At 50.6% G+C, this 22,307-nt stretch overlaps 1 protein-coding gene across 6 annotated transcripts; it reads left to right on the top strand.

Annotated features, from left to right (window-relative positions):
- The first annotated feature begins 143 nt into the window (after positions 1 to 143).
- On the top strand, positions 144 to 19,074 carry LOC101952695 (golgin subfamily A member 6-like protein 7). Of its 6 annotated transcripts, XM_065553722.1 has the most exons (13): positions 182 to 303; positions 2,925 to 3,029; positions 3,349 to 3,534; positions 5,241 to 5,274; positions 5,744 to 5,904; positions 7,278 to 7,359; positions 7,939 to 8,119; positions 8,217 to 8,284; positions 9,826 to 9,902; positions 11,759 to 11,859; positions 15,131 to 15,225; positions 15,800 to 15,934; positions 18,865 to 19,074. In XM_065553722.1, the coding sequence occupies exons 3-13, from the start codon at positions 3,469 to 3,471 to the stop codon at positions 18,999 to 19,001; spliced, it is 1,137 nt and encodes a 378-aa protein (XP_065409794.1). In that variant the 5' UTR covers positions 182 to 303; positions 2,925 to 3,029; positions 3,349 to 3,468; the 3' UTR covers positions 19,002 to 19,074. The 6 variants fall into 6 exon arrangements, with proteins under 6 accessions (XP_005303073.2, XP_042700977.2, XP_042700978.2 ...); XM_005303016.4 differs by lacking the exon at positions 2,925 to 3,029 and having other exon boundaries at positions 144 to 282; XM_042845043.2 differs by lacking the exon at positions 2,925 to 3,029 and having other exon boundaries at positions 148 to 282; positions 5,244 to 5,274.
- Positions 19,075 to 22,307: the final 3,233 nt, after the last annotated feature.

Raw genomic sequence — 22,307 nt, 5'->3', positions numbered from 1 at the left:
CCTGCGCGAGGGGCAGCGGCGTCTGCCGAAGGCTACGTCTCCCATGATACACCGCGCGCGGTCGCGGCATCAGGGCGGCGGGCAGCGCCCAAGACGCCGTGGCTGCTGGGAAGTGTAGTCCTGAGGCCGTTCCGCCCTGGGCCGGGCAGCGCAGGGTGGACTCCATCCCCCAGCAGCCCCCGGGCAGGGCGGCGCGGTGACGGCGGCGGTGCGCGTTTTGAAACCCTCGGAGGGCGAGAAGCGGGGCCCAAAGGGCGCTGGGGCGTCGGAGCCGCGCACCAGGTCCGGGAGCCTGTGGCGCCGGTAGTAGGGACCCTCGCCCCGCCCTGCGGCTCCCAGCTCGGCGCGAGCCCGGTGTCGCCGCTGGGAGCCGAACCCTCCCCCCCCACTTCCGCCCTAGGCCTCGTCCCACAGAGACACCGGGGCCGCCGCAGAGCCCCTCGCCCCGCCCCCAGAGACCCTCCCCCCGCCCCTCTGCCAGCCCCCCAATACCTCCCCAGAGCCCCTCGGCCCGCCCCCGTCCCCAGAGCCCCTCCCCCCGCCCCTCTGCCAGCCCCCCAATACCTCCCCAGAGCCCCTCGGCCCGCCCCCGTCCCCAGAGCCCCTCCCCCCGCCCCTCTGCCAGCCCCCCAATACCTCCCCAGAGTCCCTCGGCCCGCCCCCGTCCCCAGAGCCCCCTCTGCCAGAGCCCCTCACCCTGCCCCTCTGCCAGCCCCCCAACACCTCCCCAGAGCCCCCTCTGCCAGAGCCCCTCACCCTGCCCCTCTGCCAGCCCCCCAACACCTCCCCAGAGCCCCCTCTGCCAGAGCCCCTCACCCTGCCCCTCTGCCAGCCCCCCAACACCTCCCCAGAGCCCCCTCTGCCAGAGCCCCTCACCCTGCCCCTCTGCCAGCCCCTGCCCCCCTCTCCAGAGCCCCTTCACCCTGCCCCTCTGCCAGCCCCTGCCCCCCTCTCCAGAGCCCCTTCACCCTGCCCCTCTGCCAGCCCCCGCCCCCCTCTCCAGAGCCCCCTCGCCCCACCCCCCTCCCCAGAGCCCCCTCTGCCAGAGCCCCTCACCCTGCCCCTCTGCCAGCCCCCGTCCCCCTCCCCAGAGCCCCCTTGCCCCACCCCCCTCCCCAGAGCCCCCTCTGCCAGAGTCCCTCACCCTGCCCCTCTGCCAGCCCCCGTCCCCCTCTCCAGAGCCCCTTCACCCTGTCCCTCTGCCAGCCCCCCAACACCTCCCCAGAGCCCCTCACCCCGCCCCTCTGCCAGCCCCTGCCCCAGAGCCCCCTGCCCCAGAGTCCCCTCACCCTGCCCCTCTGCCAGCCCGCAATGCCTCCCCAGAGCCCCCCCAACCTTGCCCCTCTGCCAGCCCCCCCACACCTCCACCTTGCCCTGCCCCTCTGCCAGCTGCCCAACACCTCCCCAGAGACCCTTGCCCCAGCCCAAAGCCCCCTCACCCTGCCCCTCTGCCAGCCCCTGCCCCCTCCCCAGAGCCCCCCAACTCTGCTCATCAGCCAGCCCTCCAATGCCTCCCCAGAGACCCCCCGCCCATCTGCCAGCCCCCCCAATGCCTCCTCAGAGCCCCCTCACCCTGCCTATCTACCAGACCTCCCCAACCCCGCCTGTCTGCTAGCCCCCCCAACACCTTCCCAGAGCCCTCTCGCCCCACCCATCTGCCTACCCCCAACACCTCCCCAGAGCCCCCTCACTGTGCCCATTTGCTAGCCCCCCCACACCTCTGCAGAGCCCCCTCTCTCTGCCCATCTGCCAGCCCCTCCCACACCTCCCCAGAGCCCCCTCACCCTGCCCATCTGCCAGGCCCCCCAACACCTCTCCAGAGCCCTCTCACTTCACCCTTCTGCCAAGGCCCTTTGTCAGCCCCCCCTCCCCACCGCTCTGCCAAGTTCCCCAACACCTCCCCAGAGAACTCCACTCTGACCCTCCGCCATTCTCCCCACCCCACCCCCTTGATACCTCCCCTCCCTTCACTCCACTCTTCCACCAGGCCCCTCTGCTAGCCCCCCCCCCCCAGCCTCTCCAGCGCTCCCCCCACACTGGCACCTCCCCAGACCCTTCTGAGACTTCACGCTCCATGGTGGGGGGGGCTGACCCCCCCCCACAAAAAAACACCCTGAAACCGTTTGGCAGATTTCTGTGTCTGTAGTGGTGCAGGTGGTGGGAGCCCTGGGCTTTCCCTGCCTCCTTCACCCCTCTCTGAGGACTCATAGACTTTAAGGTCAGAAGGGACCATTATGATCATCTGGTCTGACCCCCTGCATGCTGCAGGCCACAAAACCGTCCCTACCCCTTCCCTTGACTCTGCTGTTGAAGTCCCCAAATCCTGTGTTTTAGTGACTTCAATTGGCAGAGAACCCTCCTGCTAGCGATCCCTGCCCCATGCTGCGGAGGAAGGCGAAAAACCTCCAGGGCCTCAGCCAATCTACCCTGGAGGAAAATTCCTTCCCGACCCCAAATCTGGCGATCAGTAAGACCCCGGCATGTAGGCAAGAGTCTCCAGCCTGACCCCTGTTAGCCATTATACTATTTACCTGCCATTGCTTGGTATTCCTTGGCTAATATGTTTTACAATTAAACCATTCCCTCCATAAACTTATCTAACTTAATCTTAAAACCAGACAGGTTCCTCGCCCCCACCGTTTCCCTCGGAAGGCCGTTCCAATATTTCACCCCTCTGACGGTCAGAAACCTTCGTCTAATTTCAAGCCTGAACTTCCCCACGGCCAGTTTATATCCATTCGTTCTCGTGTCCACATTAGTACTAAGCTGGAATAATTCCTCTCCCTCCCTTGTATTTATCCCTCTGATATATTTAAAGAGAGCAATCATATCCCCCCTCAGCCGTCGTTTTGTCAGACTAAACAACCCGAGCTCCTCTAGTCTCCTTTCATATGACAGGTTTTCCATTCCTCTGATCATTCTAGTGGCCCTTCTCTGCACCCGTTCCAGTTTGAGTTAATCTTTTTTGAACATGGGAGACCAGAATGGCCCTGCCCCAGCGTCAGTTTAAGGCTCACACAAAGCGGATGGTGTGTATTTTACGGCATCACCAGCGCTATGGCTGGGTGCTGTGCTTGGCCCTAGGAGATGGTCCGTATGGAAGTCTGCTTCTGCTCTGGGCTCTGCACTGCCCTGGCCCACTACCAGTGAGCCTCCATCAGGCCTAGCTTATGAAATCCGTTCTGGGTGTGAATTATGTAGGAGTCTCAGGATTTTTAGACCCTGCACTTTGCCCTCAGTTCTATATCCTCCCATTTATTTCTCTTAATATACATGTATATTTATTTGAACTGTAATAGGAGCATAGATTGTATATAGAGAAAAATCTCTTTGCTGATGGTTTTACAGGTCAATCCAATATCTTCACCACGTTGGGCTCTGTTCCATCCCTCAGCTTTATACACCAAGGGCTGATCCTAGATTACTTTGTCATTGGTAAACAGTTAAAAGCACCTGCCTACCAGCCACATGAACTGGGACACACAGCTCAACTCCATACTGACTGCAACAGACAGCAACGTGGCTAAAATAAAGGCAAGTTCAGCTGCATTGTCATCTCTTTCTTGTGGCTTAGACTCTCACTCCAGGAAAGTCCTATTTAAACAAGTGCTGGATCCCTTGGTTCCTTGAACTATGTTGGTAACATCGCTGTAGGTGAAGTCACCAGGACTGGTTTTTGTAGCTGCTTTGGCTAGTATTGTAATGGTGGTAGAGTTCCCTGCCCTCTAGAGACTGACTGAATGTTTCACGTTGATAGTTGGATTCAGGAAAAATGACTTTCACACAGGTCTTTTTCAGTGCTAGACTGGAGCGATCAAGGCTTCCAGTGTCCTTAGAAAGGATGAAAATTGAAATGCTTCTGCAAATATTTCAAGGACAAAAATGCCCAGGAGGAGGGAGCGATTCCTCAGGGTGATCCAAGGCTCTAGAAGAGAAAAGGGATGAAATGGGAATGCAGCCTGGATAGGGCACTGGACTGAGGGGAAGCACCTAATTCCTGTGTAATAAGCAACTTCTAGAACTGGATGGCTGTCCACCGTTTGCAAACATCACAATCCAGGCCTCTTTGCCCAAATAAAATCCACCTCCAGGTTTACTGCAGATACTTATGGAAATTATGTCCTCGAGGTCCTCTGTGTAGCTCATTTTTGTCCCTTCAGTGACGAGAGATTCTCTTGACTTTCCCAAGAAAGTTGGATCTTCTATTGAGCAGGATTATTCTGTCAGCCCTGCAGAACCTTTATTATACAACAGTTCAGAGGATGAAGTGTGCTCTTTTGGATAGATGCAAGTGGTTTTCTTTAAAGACCAGTGGATGAGCACCTCGGTTTGGTCAGGCCTTGCTGCGCTATCTACCCCATAAAAGCGTGGATTAACATGAAAGGGAGCCAATTTGTGGGCAGTATGACGTGCAGCTCTGAGATGTATTATTTTATCGTTAGAGCCAGGACAGATGGCTGTGTTATAGAGAAGGCAGCAATAACATTAGGGGGAGAATGGTCTAGTGCTTAGAGTGAGGAACTGTGCTTTGGGATTCCTGAGTTCTGTTCCCTCCTCTGCCCCAATTTACTGTTTGGAGAAGCCCTGAACTATTCTCTGCCTCAGTTCTCCCCATCTATAAAATGGGAGATTATGGGCAAAGAGGGTGCTAGAGGTACGCTATTGTTTTAAAGCTACTGGTGCTACTCCTAAGTAATCAGCCACGGGGGAAGGGACCCACTTACATTGCAGTTTCAGTCTGGCTAGAGAGAGCGCTAGGAATGCTGTTAGATTTTTCCAAGTTCTGTGACTATCCTGATGTACCTAATATGGTAATTGTTTCACATAATTAAAACCATGTCTTTTGTGAACATTTTTCATAGATTAAAAAGTCAGAAGGGACCACTGTGAAATCTAGTCCAACTTCCTGTATAACACAGACCATAGGACGTTCCTGAATTCATTTCTGTTTCAACTAGTTTCCCTCCTGGATTTCCCCACATACTTCACCCTTCTGTTCCTCTGTCCACTCCTCAATCACCGTTGTTGCAATTTAGTTGATTTGAGGAGTCACCATTGAGAACACGAGGGCACTTCCTAATCTGTCCTTTGGTGTTAACACCCCATCCTGCTTCGATTTAAAGACAGATCCAATGTGGAAAGCAGTGTGAGATACCCTACCACTCCTTCCTGTGTGTGTAACTTTCCCCTGTCCTTTAGTGTCTTTACCACTTAATCTGGTTTCTCTTTCTCTATTACAGCAGCGTCTGAACACAACCAGCATCTCTTCCAAAGGTAACAATCTGTTTGTCTCAAGCATTTGAAAAGCACGTGCTACCCTAGCATTGAGGTTCTGTAGGATTATCCATTGCGTTGTACAATCATATGTTGTTGCTGTGTCTCAAATGGATGATTATACCTTCTTTATTTTTATTTTGTAAGAGCTGTTGATGCCTTTGGTTTAAAATCCAGGCAACTTCTGTACCCATGTAGCAAAGCAATGGCCATTTTCAAGCCCTTCTTATTGGTTATCCATACAGTGGTTCCACGGTGCGCAGACCTGCCTGTTCTAGTGACTCTACATGTGATTGTATAATTCAAGCAGAGAGAGGAAAGAATCTAGCTTCTGCTTTTTAAAACTTCAGTTTGGCCTTTCCCAAGTTCCCTGAGTTGGGCACTAGCTGAGGCAAGTTTAACAGTGTGGTAAACAAGTGGGTTCCCTTCCCTGCAGCCCTCGTAACTCCCGTTACTTTTGATCTCTTAGTGGATTTGCTGCTTGACAGAATAAACACTGAGAAGGTTGCATTTGATGAGTCTCTGGCTGGATTTTGGCAACCGGGTCCTACCTGCCTAAGTCTTCCACACTGCAGGATGGCAACAGAGGAGCTTGCAGCAATCAGCAGTCAGCTGCGTTCGCAAGCTAAGGTAACTCCAAAGTGCTGATGACATTAGCCTCTCTACTAAGGGGAAAGAGACAGGTTTAACTAGCGAGCTTAAAATACACACTCCTTACACTGGATGCCCTGGACTGTGGAGATCCTCTCTTTGTCTCATGATGGGAAAAGCCTCTCCCTGTTGAGCCAGTGAATGTTGCTTTTTGAGACAGCTGGAAAGGTCTCCACATGAAGATTTGAGGTGTTCCTTTCTCTCCCCATCACCCTCCTTGAGAGTGTGTTGCCTCTGCAGCACTCCCAGTTCCTGCCAGCACATGGCTGAAGCTGCAGGGACACTTCACGTGTCCTTTAAAGCAAAGTAACTTCCCAGGAGTACTCACTTTCCTTTCCTCTCTGTGAGATCCCCTCTATCCCTCTGAGCACTGAATCTTCTCCCTGCCCCTCATCACAGCCTTCATCCTTCCAACAAGGAAGGTCATAGGAGATTCCTTGGAAGCCCCTCTATCCTGCTCAACCGAGTGTGGTTGCTTTAGAGCAGGCCTGCACAACATGCGGCCTGCGGGGGGTGAGTAGGCAAGCAGCGGGTGAGGGAGGGGGGCTGAGGAGGCGAGCGGGCGGGCAGTTGCGGGGGGTGAGTAGGTGAGCTGGGGGGGGGGGGCTGAGGAGGCGAGCGGGTGGGCAGTGGCAGGGGGGCAGGTGAGCCGGCGGCTGAGGAGGCGAGCGGGCAGGCAGTGGCGGGGGTGCAGGTGAGCCGGCGGTGGGGGAGGGGGGCTGAGGAGGCGAGCGGTGAGTTGGTGGCTGACCTGGTCTACTGATCTGGTCTGGCTCCCATCCCCTCTCCAAGGGTTACAGCTGTCTGGAGGTGCCTGCCTTCCACATCTTCCTCATTCACACCTCATTCATTCAACAGGGCAAGTGATTACAAAGTGGGGGGAAGATCTTATTCTACTTCTAGCAAAAAGACATTTTTCTTTTACCTTAATTATACTACCTTAGGCGCCCGCTATAACATATTACAAAGGTTCAATACCGCTGTTTTGGTGGGGCGGCGCTGGGGAAGGAGGGTTTGTTTCCGTGGGGGGGAGTGTTTCGGGGGGGCTGGGCGGCGCTGGGGCGGGTTGTTTCCAAGGGGAGGGTGGCACTGGGGGGGTGTTGTGTTTCGGGGGGGCTGGGCGGCGCTGGGGGGGGGGGGTTCGGCGGGGCCGAGGGGATTCGGCCCTCAGCTGTTTTCTTTGGAGTAATATGGCCCTTGCCACTTTACGAGTTGTGCAGGCCTGCTTTAGAATCCGTCTCGAGGTGCCCCGCAACATTCCCAGCTTCTGAAACTGCACAAAGCAACTGAGTTCTTCCCTGCACTAAATTATTTCCATGTGAGACTCGTTCTCGTCCTGCTCTTCCCCCCAGGTCATTGAGTCCCTCACCCAGTCAGTAAATCGACTGAAGCAGGAGAAGGAGCGCCAGCAGCAGCAGATCCATAACCTGGAAGGTACTGATGAATCATTTGGCTTTGCAGTCGTTCTGAGATGGTCAGAGCTCACTCCCCATCTGACCGTTCGGGGTGACAACAGGCTGTGAGTGCAGCTCCCCAATGGGGCACAGTCCAGTTCTCTACTCTGCTGACTATATAGAGCTCAAACCTAGAGTAGAAACCTGGTGTTCCAACTCACAGTCCTTTGCTCTAACCCTTACGAAATACAACCTTTACGTCTGTTGGTACAGATGCTTGTAGGTTGTTGGCTCAGGCAATGGAACACTTGGTTTGCATCTCTCACCTGTTCTACCCAAGAGTATCACTTGTTCAGAATATGCCGTGAAGACCGACTCCCCTTATGCCTCTGGAGTGTGCTGGCAGAGTGGTGAAGGGAGCTCTTGAACTGGCACTGATTCTGCTGTACCGTTTCAGGGGATCAGCAGAGGCCCCCAGTGCCCTGCGTGGTCAGTCCAGCGCCTTACATCAGCAGTGAACTGACCTTTGAGACCATTGTACTGTGTATTATCCCACCCCACCCTTTCCCTTTGCAGGCTGAAGCCTAATCCTTTTCCGTCCTTTTGTTTGTTGTTGCAGAGGAGGTTGGTCGATTGCATAACAGCCCTCAGAGTGGCTTGGAGTCCCTGCTGGGGCGGAGAATGGAAGGGCTGAAGAGCGAGCTTCGTAACTTGCGACAGCAAGTGTTTCACCAGCCGGATGGAGATTGCACCCCGGATGTGTATCCCAGCTCCAGCGTCATGCAGGAGGTGCATGAGAGGTTAGCTCTGGGCCTTTACAGCCGTGTGGGTCATGGGAAATTAAGGCTGTTGCTTCCTTTCCCCAGGGGGTAACCCTCTCTCTCTCCTTGATTTTAGCAAAAAGCTCCTGTGGCGAGAATACGAGTGTGTGAGGAGAGAGGTGGAGCAACTGAAGCACAAGCTCAGTGAGTGTTGCTCTGGACTGCTCCCAGTGCAGGTCCCTGCCCTGTGGGCCTGACAGATGGCTGGAACTGGCTGGGAAGCAGCCTGCAGTTGGGAGCATCATGTTATTTGTTGTAGTGGACAGTTCCCTCAGGAATGGAAGAGTAGGGGATGCTGTGGTGAATTGACAGAGTTGGAGGGGAAGTGTGGGAGCAGGCACAGGGCTTGCTAGCTCAGTCAGACTCCCACCAGGGCATGGGCAGAGTGGTGGGAGGGGAACATGCACTGGGTCTCCCCACTTTATCTGACTCTGTGTGGTGCATTGTGGTGCTCTGAGAGATAGGGTCCATTCAGTGAATGGTTGGTGCATTGCAATACACTTCTGTAGCTGTTTTTCAAACTTCACCCCCCGCCCTGTCCTTAGAGAGGCAAGAGGGGGAGGGAATTCATAATGATACTGACTTCCTTTGTAAAGTGCTTTGAGATCTACCGCTGCAAAGTGCTATGTGAGAGCTGGCTGGCATTATTTGTACTGGGCCTTTCTCAAGGATGCTATGGGATGTCAGGTACCTTGGCTGGGCATAGACCAGAGACAGCCCTGAAAATACCTTGGTCCTAGATTATCACACTGTCTCTCTACTCTTCAAAGCGACTGTGTAAAAATGACCCCTTCATACTCATAAGCCACCACTCAGTCAGATTGTCTGTTTGTAGTAACTACTTCACTCCTATTAGGGGTGCAGAGCTGACATAACCATGGGAGAGAGAGCTGGGTTCTATTCTGGCACTTGAATCATAAACAGAATCTCCAATTATGGGCTAAATTCTCCTCTCCCTATATTGCAGCAGCTTCTGTGGAGGAAGTTAAGTGTCCTGCCTGTAACCAAGGGCAGAATTTGAGGTGCAGAATCTTTGGTAATTACATGAAACAGAAGGAACCTAGCTTGACTCTCAGATGCCAAGCCGAATTTACTGCAGCAGCTCTTTTGCATGCCAGTAAGGCCGAAAGTTCCCAGCCAGGATCAGGTCCCCATTGTGCTAGGTGCAGTATAAACACATGGTGAGAGTCCGTCCCTGTCCCAAAGAGCTTACCATCTGAATAGACAAAACACAGAGTAGGGGAAAGGAATATAACCATCTTTTTTACTTCTTATAAACTGAGCATGTCAAATATCGTCATTGAATGGCAATAAATGGGGACCCACCAATGTCATTTTCACAGTCATTTGTCAGAGTAGAACTGTATGGAAAGGGCTTCGTGTCAATAACAGTTTTCCCATTTGTGCCTATTGTATAGCTGTGAAAGTAATAGATCTGGGTATTGTATATGAGTCCCATGGAGATCTGGCAGCTGCTCCTGCTGTTCCCATGAGTTCCTCAGTAGAATGTAGTCCTGGCGTGAGAGGTGCCCACTGAGCTTTTGTCTGAATACGCACCGAGAAAAGTGAGTGCTGAGGTGACTATTAAAAATCAGGCACAGAATAGAAGTAGATTCTGCTATGACTCAGTTCTGTGGCCAAAACCAATCCAGTTCACTATGTAGTTACGTTGCTTTTCTTCTTAGACCGACAGGAGGAGGACCTAGTCAATCAGATGTCTGAAACTGATGAAATGAAGAGAACTCAAAGTCGATACTGCAAGGTACATAGCTTTACAGGTTCACTTTCCCCAGGAAAAATCGGGGGGGAGGGATAGCTCAGTGGTTTGAGGATTGGCCTGCTAAACCCAGGGTTGTGAGTTCAATCCTTGAAGGGGCCATTTAGGGATCTGGGGCAAAAATCTGTCTGGGGACTGGTCCTGCTTTGAGCAGGGGGTTGGACTAGATGACCTCCTGAGGTCCCTTCTAACCCTGATAGTCTATGATTCTATGATTACATGCATTTTTAAAGCATGTGATAGTTTGATAACCTGTGGAACTCCCTGATTCCAGATGATAGGAAAATTGTAAGTTCTTAAAAGAGGGGTTAGGCACATATATGAATAGCATCTGCAGTGCAAGCAGCTAGAGTAAATGACATTGGCTGTCGATCCTTATGCTTCTGGCGTATACTGATCACCAGCTGGGGGCAGGAAGTGTATCTTCTCTTTGGATAGTATTGTAAAACTATCCAGGAAATTTATGGGAGTTTTATATCTTCCTCTGAAGACTGGAGAAAAGATCATGGATTTGATGATCTGTTCCCATATGGTGGAGCCTTTATTTCTCAGGCCTCCTGCATTAACATAATCTAAAAGGTTTATTGGTGCTACGTTAATCAACACCGGGACATTACTATGTTTTCCAGTGTGCTTCAGATTTCAGTATTTATTCCTTAGGATAGAACCAACTCCTGTGTGTACCTGGAATTATGGGAGGGGTCACTGTAATCCCTGTTTATAAGGGGCCACATTAATGAAATTAAACACTGAGGCTCAATAGTGAGGCCCAACTGTAGCAATTCTCTTTCCTATGTAATTTAAGTGGTTATCAAACAATACTGGCGTACTCACAGTATTTCTAAGACACCTGTCATATGCGTAGCTAGGTGCCATGTAGAAAACGAAGATCAGTATGGTTACAGTCTGCAGAGGATGACTTATTGGTATTGCAGTAGTGCCATTGACAAACACAGTCCTTGATCCAAAGAGCTAACAATGTAAGAAGACAAGTGATATATGAAGGGTTGGGAAGAAGAGTATATTCAAAATATATACAAGTGTTCATGTTCGTAGAAAAAAGCCAGCATATATATCTAAAAGTTTCTGACTGTCCCCATCATAGCCATCAGGACTTGATTTCTTGTAGACGTCACTGCAGAAGTTGGAGGGATTTGGAACAAAAGGTAGTGCCCTTATGGGTCACTTCAGGGAGAGCATTCCATGCATAAGGTGTGAGGACGTTTGTGATTGAGGCTGGCAGAGCAGAGGGAGAGAAGGGATAATGCGGTGGGAAACACATGGACAAGTAGGAAGGGGCAGAGTTGTGAAGGGCCTAAAATACATCAGAGCTAACGATCAGACCTGGCTATATTTCTCAGCTAGCTGCAGCCCCTCTAACCCTTTTAGAAACCACCTGCTGTCTGGTGCCTCTCGACAAGTAGCCCCCATAACCTGCTGCCCAAGAGACACTGGCGGCACATTCTCAAACTGATCGGTGTTTTTATACATTGTGGTTGGTCAAAATGCCGTCTGTGGGCCAAGCATGGACAGCAGAGATGTACAGTGTGGCCCTAATTTCCATTAAGGAGGCTGGGTCAAGGGGTACAGGTTCCAGTATGCTGTACCCCATCTTGATCTGATGGAGAAAGCCCACCACTTTCTGTGTTGGAAAGGTGAAGTGCTTGTTGCCACGGATAGCCTGTTTTGTGTCAGCTGTGCTTTCCCCAAGCTGTTCCAGGTCTGTACAGAGAACAAGTCACACATGCATGTTCTTCTGGGCCCAGCACTGCTGTGTAGAATCAGAGGCGCTCTGTGGGGAGCCCTTTTGGCAGTGACTGACTGTCTCCCCTCATCCACAGATGCTGGAAGATTTGATGAACAGTCACAAAACTCAATCTGATGACTTGGACAAAGCCAGGTTGGAGACACGGAGCACCCAGCAGGAGCTCGGCCACATCAAGTAGGGGAAATGCACCTTCCACGGGTCTTGTGGGACACGTGGCACCACATGTGTGCACACACCATACATTGCTGGCAATATGGGGTGCATTCCTCACCCAACTGAGCTCGGCACATCAGCTGCAAGTGCAGCTCTTTGTATATCCAAGAGATATTTCACCACAAACCACATGGGAATGGCACAAGTGTGTGCGCTGCTGTGTGACCACTGTTCAGTGCCCCTGTGTGAAAGGAGTTGTGGGTAATATCAGCTTAGTTGCTAGTAGGCAGGTGTCCACATCACAACTAGCACTAATAGACCCTTTGCTTGCACCCTCAGAGAAGGCAGGGCTGAATTCCTCTCTTGCTTCTAGAGGGGGTCTCTGCAGGTCACGATTGAGCCCTGTTATCGAGGCAGTGTGGGGAAGCCGTCACTGTATCTGCTTGGTTGACAGAGAACATCCATCTCCAGGGTTGGCAATCCAGCACTTTGGCCAATGAGGCATTTCAGTTTCTAAATGCATAAAGTGCCAAACCGCGAGTCCTGGAGGTTCCAGAACACGGGCAGCTCAGTTCAAGCTTGCCCACTGCCTGGGCGAGGAGTCCCAACTAGGGGCATGTGGAGAGTTCAGGCTCCGTGATCCATTCAGTCTTTGGTCTCTGCTGAGGCAGCTAACAAGGGGACCAGTTGTGATAGTATCTGTTTGTGATGGAGACACCTTTACCGTGGGAACTAGACTGAGTACCCCACTTCACTTCACATAGGCACAGAGCAGCCATCCAGTGTGACTGACTTCTTGCTGTTCTATTCTGGGCTAACCCTAGACTGTTGACCTGGAGATGAAAGGCTCCATATCTAATCACGGCTCTCCTGTGCCCTCTAGTCCATGTGGGTATACACTGTGTAAACAAGCATGCTCATGTTCCCCCTCCACAAGCCCTCTACCATGGGCACTGGCTGACTTCTGAAGCTCCTTCTCTGTCACTCGCTGAGTGAACCCACTTGATGCTGTTCAGAAAGTGGTGATTCCCCTGTTTAGTTCTTTCCCTTTCTATTACCTCAGTAGGAATTCCCTTCTGCCTGGGGCCTCTTCTCTTGAAGAGACGCCCACTTGTGTCCCTTAAACCCCTGCCTTCCCTGCGTCACCCTGCTCTCCTCTTGCTTTCCTGTGCTGTCACGGTCCCATGATGGACCATTCCGAGAAAGGAAACTGACTCTACCTTTTGGCTGTGATCTCCACACAGCTGGGCCTTGCATGCTCTGGCCTCTTCCCTGGAGAGGACGGTGACATTAGAGCTTCCCCTTCGATGATTCTTAGCTCTGTGCTACTGTTCCTTTAATTGTGCCCTTGTCTTTCCAATCCAGGTGGCCCAGGGGTATCTGGGGATTCTGTGTGTGCCACTGTCTCTAACCCTCTTTCCCACACACCCAGGTGCCACAATGGGATAATGTGTCACAGGAATGCCAACCACCCCTTCAGCTGCAGGCAGTGTTCCCCAGATGGTGTGCCCCAGACCTCCCTTCCTAGGGGAGCACTCTCTCCATTCATTAACATCAGGCTGATACGGGAGACCTTTGCAATACAGCAGGGCTGGAACTATTTATGAAATATTTGTTCCTGAAAGGTCTTTATTTGGAATCGCATAGAATATCGCACAGTGCCGTTCATCCTGAAGGATCTCAAACAATGTGCAGCGTGGTGACACCCACCACTACAATGTCGTCACTACTGGGGTTGTACCTGGTAGGCTCTTTAGCACCCAACAGCAACACTTTACAAGAGTTTGGGGCAGGATGTGAAGCATATATTATCCACCTGAAAATGCATGGGGTGGGAGGAGTCTAAGAAGGCAGAGTATAACTACAGTAGAACCTCTGAGTTACGGACACCTCGGGAACGGAAGTTGTTCGTAACTGAACGAAACGTTCTGGTTCTTTCAAAAGTTTACAACTGGACATTGACTTAATACAGCTTTCAGAGTAGCAGCCGTGTTAGTCTGTATCCGCAAAAAGAAGAACAGGAGTACATGTATCCTCATACATGCTCTCTGTATGTGTGTATATATATCTCCTCAATATATGTTCCATTCTATATGCATCCGAAGAAGTGGGCTGTAGTCCACGAAAGCTTATGCTCTAATAAATTTGTTAGTCTCTGAGGTGCCACAAATACTCCTGTTCTTCTTAATACAGCTTTGAAACTTTACTGTGCAGAAGAAAAATGCTGCTTTTAAACATTTTAATTTAAATGAAACAAGCGCAGAAACAGTTTCCTTAGCTTGTCAAATCTTTTTTTTTTTTTTTAAACTGTCCCTTTATTTTTTTAGTAGTTTACGTTTAAGGCAGCACTGTACTGTATTTGCTTTTATTTGGGTCTCTGCTGCTGCCTGATTGCGTACTTAAATGCGTGTGTGGTTGACTGGTCAGTTTGTAACTCTGATGCTCCTAACTCTGAGGTTCTGCTGTATTGCAAATAGAATTGAGCTGGGACACTAGAGACGCCTGCATGGCCTTGCAGGGATGAGCCCTTCACATCACTCGGCAGTGCCCCATCTGATGGGCACATGTAGCACTGGCTGGCTCTGCGAGGAGCTGTGTCCAGGTCTCTCCTTGAGGGAGACTGATGAGGAATGATACTAAAAACATTAGGCATTCCCTAGTGCTTTCCAGCCAAGGATCTCAAAGCCCTTTTCAGACACAGTTCATTCTCTCAATCTTCCTCTCCATCACCCCAGCGAGGTAGATGGGGAAAGGAACAGTACCAGAGCTGGGATTGGAACCCAGGTGTCCTGACTTCTTGTTCTCTCTTCTGATACCCCGTTAGTCGCTTATATTCACCCCTACTCCCCAAAATCCATAAATAACCATTAATGTTCTTAGTGGAAAATATCTGTGAAAACATCCATGGTCCAGCATGGCTCTGTTATTAGAATCTTCTTGATGAATTTGCTCTGACATCAGAAACCAAACTTGCCTCCTGTACTATAATAACCCACCGTGGAGGATGTTACATTAACTCAGTGAGTCATCTCCAATAATGAGATTTAATTGCAGTTCTCCTGTAATTAAGTATTGATTCTTTTTCCCTTTCTGTAAAAGCCTCAGGTCTCCCCACCCCCCATGCCCTACACCCCACATACAATGAGTTGCTCAGCAGAGCTGAATCCACCTTGAACCATGAGTTTACCAAAATCCCTCATTGCAGAAAATCCCAAGAATGAATTTTGTCTCTCTCCTGGCAGCTGATTCTGTCCCTGCAGCTAATCAGTGTTGTTGGTTTTGTTTCAATCAGATCCACCGTCACTGACCTGAAAGACCAAATGAAAAATCTGCCCTTGGAAGAGAAGTCATACACTAAGCCCGTAGGAAAGGAAAGTGCTCATAGGAGTAAGTGATGCTAGTCCTCTCGGGTAGAGCTGGTTGGGAATTTTCTGACAAAATAGAGTTTTGTTGGCAAATGCTGGTTTGTTGAACCTGAAATGTTTTGTGGAAACATCCTTGGGTTTGACAAACTTTCATCAAATCACAGGCAGGGTTCCAGTGGAAACCTGCCTGGTTTGGTGGTGGACTCTTAGGGTCCATGGCTCTGGGGTAGCCCCACCATGCGGACTGCCTGGGGGCCAGGGAGCAGGGGGCTTTCTGGGTGTGTGACTCTGGGCAGCCCTATCATGTCCGGGATTCCAGGCTCTCTGCCTGAGCCTCAGAAGTCCTGGCATGGAGTTCGGAGATGGGAGTGCAGGGGCATTGCCTCCAGTGCACGTCCAGTCTCGATTTACATGATTCAGGGCCTGGCTCTCCATCCCTTTGTTCAGTTATTTACACCAGTGCAGAAATAGGAGTTACGATGCTGTGAAACCAGAATGGCTGTATTGCCTATGAAGACAGTGAGGAATCGGGCCTATGGTCTTTAACCATGAGCTCAGCTCTTAACTTATCCTGCTTGTTGGTGTGTTTCTCTTAGTGGAAAGCAATGATTTGTTGAGAGAAGAGGAGATATTTTTTTCCTCCCTGAGTGATGATTCTGCCTCTGAGCTCAGTCTCACAGATGTCAGCTCGGATGAGCTCTCTAGTGCCACAGAGATTAAGGAGCCTGAAGGTAAGAGAAGTATGGCTGGCTTAGGAGCCCTTGATATCCTAAGAATATAGTTGTTTTCAGTGGGAATGTGGATGTTAGATGTGTGACTGCCTTGTGGGGAGTGGGGAATCTCTTTGTATGTCCAGTCCCTATTTTGTGTCCCTAAAAGTGTTTCAGTATTTGTAATGCCCAAACTAAGATCAAACTCGCAACTTGACAAGAGCCCTAAGGCCGTGCTGAATTTAGGTGTATGTATTTGGCATCTAAATATAGGAGGCAGCATGGTCTAATGGTCAGAGCATTGGACTAGGAGTCCGACTTCTTGGTTCTAATCCCAGCTCTCCACTTGTTAACAGATTTACTTTCCAGGGCTCCTTGTCTATCTGTTGTCAGGCCTAATCAGGTGGAAGGTGCTGTGTAAACAGAAGTATTATTTTGCACAAAATAGAGCATACTGCAGCCTCTCACATCTTTATTCTTGAGTGGCAGCCCTGAGGAGGGAGGGACAGTATCTTCTAGCATGCAGTGATTCCTTTGCGTGCTGGTGTCTAGTCTGTCCAAGTTGTGTACTAAAGATCAAGACTGTTTGTGGTCTGCATTGTAGAACTTCACTTTTCCCCTGTACCAAAGCGTTTTATGCTGCTTGTTCTCTAATCTGACAAGGGCAATCTAGAATGCTGGCTGTGATGATTTGGGGACTCCATCTACACAGCTTGGGAACTGATTAGTATTGTGAAGTTGTTAAGAAATGTTTGTATCACGGAATGCCTTTATGTATATATGGTGTCCACCATGCTTCTGTCAGGTCTCTCCAGACTAGGGACAGGGGTGGGTGGCTAGAATTTAACGGCTGCCTATCCAGGTGGAAACACCTGAATGAAAATGGGTTAGTTGAGGCCGGAAGATACTTTCCCCAACTTGTCTGCAGGGAGTGGAGAGAGTGGAAAGGACAAAGACAGACGTGAGAATGGGGGAGTTTAAACAGCCCCTGAGAGCCACATGGGGAGTTTTGGGCAGGAGAGGGTAAGGGCATAGAACAGCCAGGGTCAGAGAGATGAGGTGGGGAGAGAAGGTTCCATGTTTCAGAACGCAAGCTAGGCACTGCAGCAGAAGGACCCTGGATGGCCCCAGAGGACTCTGATCCTAGCCCAAAGAAAGCTGAGGAGTAGTGAGGAAACTGAGGCAGGGAAATGCAAATAGAGTTTGTTTGTATCGATCTGTGTATTTCTTGTGCAGTTAAGTAACAAGCTGTGGTATTAGAGTCCTTTGCAAAGTGTCTGTGCGCTGCATGTTGCTCCTAACACGCGCCCCTTGAAGAAGTAAATGACAGACCCAGAACACCCCTCGGCTGGTGTTCTGGGAGAGGAAATGTTTCAGCTGAGGGGGGTTGGAGGAGGATGAAGAGGAAGAAAAACCTGAGTGGTCACCACTGTTTCCACAGCTCTCAGGAGGGCGTGCTAGATAGTGGATCTGCACCCTGAGGGTGAGCCTAGAGGCCCCAGGATAGGGACAGTACATGGGTTCTCTTCAGAACAGTCTGGTGAGTGACCAAGAGGGGCGCTTGACTGGACCTGTGATACTGGCATCCAAAGCTCTTGGATCACGGTTAAAACTGTGGTGCCCTGTGGTGTCCATTGTTTGAGCCTCCCTTCCAGTCTTGTTTCAGGGTAACGTTAAGCTGCAATATGAGGGCCAATTATAATACTACCAATAATAATAATACTTAGCATTCCCCAGGGGTGCCAGGAGGTCAGTTTTTAATGTCACTCCATGTTTGGTTTGGGGCTGACACAAAGGCCTGGTCTACACGGTGGGGGGGGTGTCAATGTAAGATATGCAACTTCAGCTACGGGAATACCGTAGCTGAAGTCGACATATCTTATTCCGACTTACCTCCCGTCCTCACGGCGCGGGATCGACGGCCGCGGCTCCCTCGTCGACTCCGCTACCGCCGCTCGCTCCGGTGGAGTTCTGGAGTAGACGGGGAGCACGTTTGGGGATCGATATATCGCGTCTTAACGAGACGTGATATATCGATCCCTGATAAATCGATCGCTATCCACCGATACAGCGGGTAGTCTGGACGTACCCTCAGCCAATGAGGTTAGGAAGGTGAAAAATCACCGATTTTCTAAAGGCTTATCTTCTACACTATATAGCCCTTTGGATTTCAACATTGCTTCAGGATGTTAAAGACCCTTGTGTTTTCATTAACAGGTAGCCTTGGGGGAATTCCCAGCTCCAGGAACAAAGGGGTTAATGTTCTTTTAAAGGAAATTCATGCCCTACTTCAGTAAGATGCTTAAGATTCTCGTGAATGGGGCCTTTAAGGCAATGAAATTGCCTTGAGTTCTGTTTTTGCTAAGTACAAATCGCGCTGAGTCAGTCTTTACTAGTAAAGCTGCTACGGTTAACAGCTTTGCAGATGCAGTTGTAACATGTCCAGTTGCTGTTGGGATGTTCCCTAAGCAATCTCCCCAGGCCATATCAAGGGATTAAATTCCCTTCTCCAATATTACTTGCAGGCACATGTCAGGGACTGAGTTTAATATTTGATCAGCAAAGCCCTGTGTCAGATAACATGCATAATTTCATAAGAGGAAGCTAGTTATCCTATATTATTGGTAGTAATTATTGATACCCAGAGGCCATGGTCGGGATTATAGTAGGAGTGCCCAAAGGCTGCTAGGAGGCAGGGGGCCATGATTAAAAAATATTTGCCAATACAAATTAGTCAAACCCACATTGTCAATGTGTTTTCTTGTATTTGCCTGAGTAGATGATGAATTGGCATTGCTTCGAGTTCATTGGTGACTCCAAACCAGCAGCAGATCAGTTTTGCCATCACTCTGCAGTTACAGGGAGGTCGTGGGCCATTTTTCTCGGTTGATGATGAGGACTTGAGCCTCAGAGTCCAGAGTGTGGCTAACTCCTCTGCAATGTGTCTGTAGGATCCAAAGACCTCTCCACCCCAAGCCTGGAGCAGGAGGACAGCACCCCCAAGGAGGAGGCTGGAAGCATGTCGGATGAGGACCTCAGCAGTGACCTGTTTGACAGTCTGCCTGAACTTAATCTGAGTGATCTTTAATGCTTAGCCAAAGAAAGCCCCCTTCTGTCAAATAAGAAAAATTAAAGATGGAAAGGGAATTGGCATCTCAAAATGGACAGGCTCCTCTTCTGAACTGTCAGCCACTTGGGCGGCTGGGTGGAGGGGTGTTGCAGTGGCCCAAAGAGATCCCTTTGTGGGGAGACGGGCTCTGCACAGCCTGGTATCAGGCAATCCGCACCTCCACTGACTTTGACTTTCAAGTACTCTCCAGAAGAAACCGATTGGGCTGTGTATTCCTGAGCTTCAGGTTGTAAGATTTGTTCTAACTGCTGGGCACGTATATGGAGACCTGTTCTGCCCTCTCTGCCTGGGTGGGGAACAGAGCCCTAGTAGGTGATCCATAAATTTACTCAGATAAGGGCCAAGAAGCCGCTAAGTGGCAGCTGAGTTTGCCAGGTGCTGGTAAATCCCTTCCCATGCAGGTAATTGAAGTGGTTTAAAAAGCTCCATTCTTGGAACAGTGTTTTCATGTCAATCATAAAGAGAAAATTGCTTTAATACAGGAGAAGACAGCTGAAATGGAGAGAGGCTGTGGCCTAAAATCCTGCCGTTCCCATTCTTCAGGCCTTGCACAGCTGGGGTGTTTTAAATAAAGTTTTCCTAAGTAACTTCTCTGATTTTACAGGAGTTACTTTATAGCAGGGGGTGGGGGAGGACAAGGGGAAGGAAGGGGCTGTGTTGGGTGAGAGTCGAGGGCGAGGAGCGGAGAGTGGGTGTGCTTGACATTCCAGGTCCAGCGTTAGCCAGCGAGAGGAGGAGTCTAATGGGCTGTGAAACAGGAGTGACGCAGAAATGCCACTAACCTTTCCCTGCCTCCTACCCTTCCCCGAGATGCCAGTGTTGCTCATCCTGAAAAGTGGGTAGCAAAGCGAGGTGGCGCTGATTTGGGGGGTTACACTCTTTCGTGTAATGTGGCAGAGCTCAGTGTTTGAACAGGCAGCGGAGGGAATAAATAGCCTGTTAATGAAATTCATTGTTGGTGCTAAACTGGGAGCAGCAGGTGAGTCATCGAGGACGAACAGAGCAGAGACACAGGCAGAAAGTGCTCCAGTGCCATTTAGTTTGTATACGTGGGGAAGCATAATGACAATTCCTACCCTGGAAGGGACAGGAAAGCTGGGCAGCGGTGACCCTGCTAGAGACCTGCTGTGGTGAGAGTGGAGGCCATGTTTAGCATGATCTCGCAACGGGGGATGGCTGCCAGAAAGGCTGGTGCAGGGTGAAGAATGCTCCCTCTCTCAATGACTGTGGTCTGACCCCTGCCGCCATACTGGCGTCAGTGCCTGGCATCTCCTTGCCAGAACTTTATTCCCACCCTGGTCGGAGGCCAGAGAGGAGCAAGGGGAATGAAAAGGGGCTGCGGGGACTGACGGAGGAGCAGAGGTTAGCTCTGCTAATGAGGCAGGGCTTGGCCGAGTGACGATGGGGTGGGAAGTGGAAAGGCAGGAATTATCTCAGGCGCTAATACAGTGTGCCTCTCACAGTGGTAGCTACAGCCATTTAGAGATTAGGCTGAGAGCAGTCACCTTCTAAACGGGGAGCGGCTGCTTCCCAACTGCCCAGCACCCAGCTCCGCTTCCTTGGGGAGGACCGCAGGGAGTGAATGGCGGCCACTAGCTTCTGGTTGGGATACCAGAGCCTGCCTGGATGGAGGGGAGACTCTGCTGGAGCCAAGTAGGGACTTGGTGCTGTCTCATGGCCCTGGATTCCAGACACTAAAACCGGACAAGACCCAACGGAATGATGGTGCGTTGCCCAGCACCTGGGCTGGATGGTCTCCGAGCTGGCCTACAACGAGGCTGCCTGAAAAACGAATGAGGTGATTTTCCCTGAAAGCTCCGCACAGTCCCTTTTGGAAGATGCCCGATTCCCCTTCCCTTCCACCGAAGCAGGCGCAGACAGTGCTGTACGTGGCTCTAGTATTTACACCCGTGGAGCTCACGCTGCTTGACAAAGGCAGGCAAGAAGTTTTACAGATGGGGAAACCGAGGCACGGAGCAATTTACTAGTGAGTTGGGGCAGCGCTATGATTAGAACCTAGGAGTCCCACACTAATTTCAATTGTCTATAGCTGCGCCCAGTAAAACACTTCTTAATGAGTCGCTGAGTCACACTAACGGCTTAAAACCGACTGAGAGATGCATTCCAGAGTGCGCAAGCCTCGTCTTGTTCCACGCACAGCCTGTCATTTAGCATCCGGAGTCTTTGTGGCACGGACACAACAGGTTGTTAAGAACACATCAAATAGGGCTGATGGCACTCATCTCCCTTCCTTCAGCTGCTGGGAAAGCCTGTGTGAACGGGAAAGCGTGTCCAATTTCAGGGTAAAAGTGCTTCAGAAGGAGAGGATTCAAAGGTGGGGGAAGGGGGAAATTAGCCTGTGGGAGATTAAGTCAACAGATGTTGCATTACAGTTGAAAGAGTGTTGGCACATAGCCAGTGCTGCGAGAGCATATTAATGCTGGGCAGTTTCTAACAGGGAGAGCAGGTTTACAGCTGGGGGAAGTACAGGGTAACTTCTTTACCTCTTCCTTTATCTGAGCTGGGCTGGATCTAACTGCAAATTCAGGAACTGGGGGCTCTGCAGAAAGTGGCTTTAATCCCTCACGGCTGTGACTGCCATTTAGGGTGACCAGATGTCCTGATTTTATAGGGACAGTCCCGATAGTTGGCACTTTGTCATATAGACGTGCCTTTTACCCCCAATCCACATCCCGATTTTTTACTTGCCGTCTGGTCACCCTACTGCCATTGCATCTGTGATCAACACCAGGCTGGATTTGTGGTTATTTCTAGTAAGGGCCTATTGATGTTGCAAAATCAACCATGGCAGGAGACCTGATCACAATCTAAGTGTCACAACCAACATTAAACAGGATTCCTATTGTACAATGAACAGGACTAAGTGCTTGAACCGTCTTCTCAGAGCATTCTAAAGTTAGCTGCCAGACATGGCTGATTCTTGGAGCGGAGGTGGGAGCTAGCGTGCCCTCCTCAGCAAAGTGGCAGGGCGGCAGGACTCTTCACTTAAATGCCGGAGCCATGAGGGCAGCTCTAGCATAAATGGCTCACAGGAGTCTCCGTGCAAAAAAAAAAAAAGTCCATTCCCATTGATCAGGGTCTGTGAGCATTAACGGTCTAGCCCTGAATGTAGCACATGAGAGTTGGGGCCTGGTGCTGACCAGGCCCATTGTTAGGCAATTGCATTTCTCCTCTTTGTTTTAAGCTTTGGGACCTGGTCACTCGCTGGAACGTCAGCGTGGTCACTGGTTTAGTTCATTTACA

The sequence above is a fragment of the Chrysemys picta genome, chromosome 8, assembly GCF_011386835.1.
Source record: "Chrysemys picta bellii isolate R12L10 chromosome 8, ASM1138683v2, whole genome shotgun sequence".
NCBI classification, from domain to species: Eukaryota; Metazoa; Chordata; order Testudines; family Emydidae; genus Chrysemys; species Chrysemys picta.
This window is presented reverse-complemented; position numbering and strand designations above follow the sequence as displayed.